The sequence below is a fragment of the Alligator sinensis genome, unplaced genomic scaffold, assembly GCF_000455745.1.
Source record: "Alligator sinensis unplaced genomic scaffold, ASM45574v1 scaffold781_1, whole genome shotgun sequence".
In the NCBI taxonomy this organism is placed as follows: Eukaryota; Metazoa; Chordata; order Crocodylia; family Alligatoridae; genus Alligator; species Alligator sinensis.
In genome coordinates this window covers 4,247,950-4,249,974 of record NW_005841845.1, presented here as the reverse complement: position 1 = coordinate 4,249,974, position 2,025 = coordinate 4,247,950, and the positions used below count along the sequence as shown (strand labels likewise).

At 47.4% G+C, this 2,025-nt stretch overlaps 1 protein-coding gene across 4 annotated transcripts in view; it reads right to left on the bottom strand.

Moving 5' to 3' along the window:
* The window catches only part of KIF2C (kinesin family member 2C), a 27,616-nt gene that overhangs the window by 20,625 nt on the left and 4,966 nt on the right, over positions 1-2,025 (bottom strand). For 2 of the 4 annotated variants that reach the window (XM_025206815.1, XM_025206809.1), the window contains exons 1-3: positions 1,152-1,180; positions 941-1,048; positions 597-645 (exon numbers count right to left, since the gene is read on the bottom strand). Coding sequence is in view for 2 of the 4 variants with exons in the window: in XM_014521160.2 (XP_014376646.1) it covers positions 597-645; positions 941-1,048 (157 nt within the window). In the remaining 2 variants the exon portion in view is untranslated. Of the gene's footprint in view, positions 1-596; positions 646-940; positions 1,049-1,151; positions 1,181-2,025 lie in introns of those variants that run through there. The other 2 variants (XM_014521160.2, XM_014521157.2) reach the window with 1 other exon arrangement.

Sequence of the window (2,025 nt, the reverse complement as noted above, 5' to 3'; positions counted from 1 at the left end):
TACACGACATCCATGCACACGTTGGCTAGTCTAGAAAGCCCAGCAAGAGCCAGGCCTCCACTATTTTCTTAGCAGACCGTTCAACAGATGCACGCCCCTCTTCACTCCTAGTGTTTTTCTGTCGCTTCCATTTTTCTCCCCCATCTTATAGCTCAAAGAAGGTAGCCCTTTCCCTGCTCCGGAGGCTCCATAGCACCCACTTCCCTTGCACTGGAGAATGGATTAGAATTAGCTGCTGTAAGAATTTGCTTGTAATTTGTGAGTGGAACAGATTAAGCGAGAGCTATGGGAAAGGGCAAGTGGCAGCTTACCAGCCCTCTGGTTTGTGAGCTTGCTCACCCACAGAAACACTAGAGCAGCCTGCTGGCAGAAGGTCTGCACTAGGGCATGAAGGCATCTGAACCCTCTTAAAGGTAATAAATGTACTCAAAGCCTGGTGACTTCTGAATTGAATCTGTAACATTATGTAGGTATCAACACAAGATCTTGATAATCAGACTGCGGAGATCGGCTTGAGTTGGATCACATTTCTGACACAGGACAAACAGCACCAGTTCCCAGGACTACAGGAGAGGAGTGGAATCGGACGTTCTTACCTTCGCGTGGGGCAGGGATTTTTGACGACGTTGTTCTTCGCTTGAATGTCTGCAATAAGCAATAAACTGCACTCAGCAAGGGGGATAAGTTCCTAAATCACGTACCACACCTGCGTGTTAGGACAGCGTCACTTACTTAAAAGTGCTCCTTATCTACTTCAAATGGTAGAACGGTCCACAAACCCACCCCACTATAAACCCTACCTGTATATCCATAGGGCTAAAGGGTCAAAGTAGACTTTAAGAGGCAAATACTTATTTTGCTACAGAGGCATTTACATCTCCACCTGCCCCACTTGAATTTCAGCACCGTGATAAAGTCTGCAGCATTTGAGAGCACTGACCTGGACACCTACATTCTCCTGCAGAGGAAAGTTCTCTTTCACCTCAGAGGGACTAGGAATTTCTTCGACGACCTCAGGATTTATTGCTATTACATCATTAATCTCAATCTAGAAAGGCAAAGACAAGGGTCAGAGAGAAAGGAAAAAAATTTCCACCAACAAAATGGTAAATATCATAATGCCCCCTTACAAATCCATGGCGCATCCGCACCTTGAAAGCTGTGCCCAGTTCTGGTTCCCACACCTCAAAAAGGATAAGCCAGAGAAGGTCCAGAGAAGGGCAACAAGGATGTACGGGGGGACTTCCACACAAGGAGAGACTAACGAGACCAGGCCTGTCCAGTTTAGAGAAGAGATGCTCGAGGGGAGACATAGTGAGATTTACAAAATACTAGATGGCGAAGAGAAAGTGAATAGGGATTTATTATTTACCATCTCTCCCGATACAAGAGCCAGCAGTCGTAACACAAAACAAGCAGGCAGCAAGTTTAAAACTAACACCAGGAAGTGCTTTTTCACCCACCGTGAAATTAAAGGGTGGGACTCATTGCCACCGATGTTGCCAAAGCTGACATTTTAACCCGATTCAAAAAGGGACTGGATGAATTCTTGGAGATAAGTGGCATTAGTAGCTATGGAGCTCAGGAGTGAGGGGCATGGGCTCCGAATCAGAACTGCCCGAACCCGAAATGCTGGAGGCTGCAAGTGGGAAAGGAACAATGGGAAACACCCCGCTCAGACCCAGTCACTCTCCCTTCCAGCCTCCGCGCTCCGCCACTGCGTGACACAGGGCGCTGGGTCTGACCCAGCACACGGCACATCTCACGTTCTTAGCTGTGATGGAAGACTTAACAGCCAGATGCCAGGCTTAAACAGATCTGAGCTATCCACCTGCTAGATGGGGAAATTACGGCCTGCTTTGACTAAGAACTTAGCATTTCAAATCCCGCTCGAACAGTCTGAAATTTAAAAGAAATGGGGTTTTGTTTTACTGTTTTTTCTACCAGGAGCTGCCAGGCAGGAGCCACCAGCACTTCTGGAGAGATGGGCAGGACAGGCTCAGCACCAGCCGGTTTAATATCTAA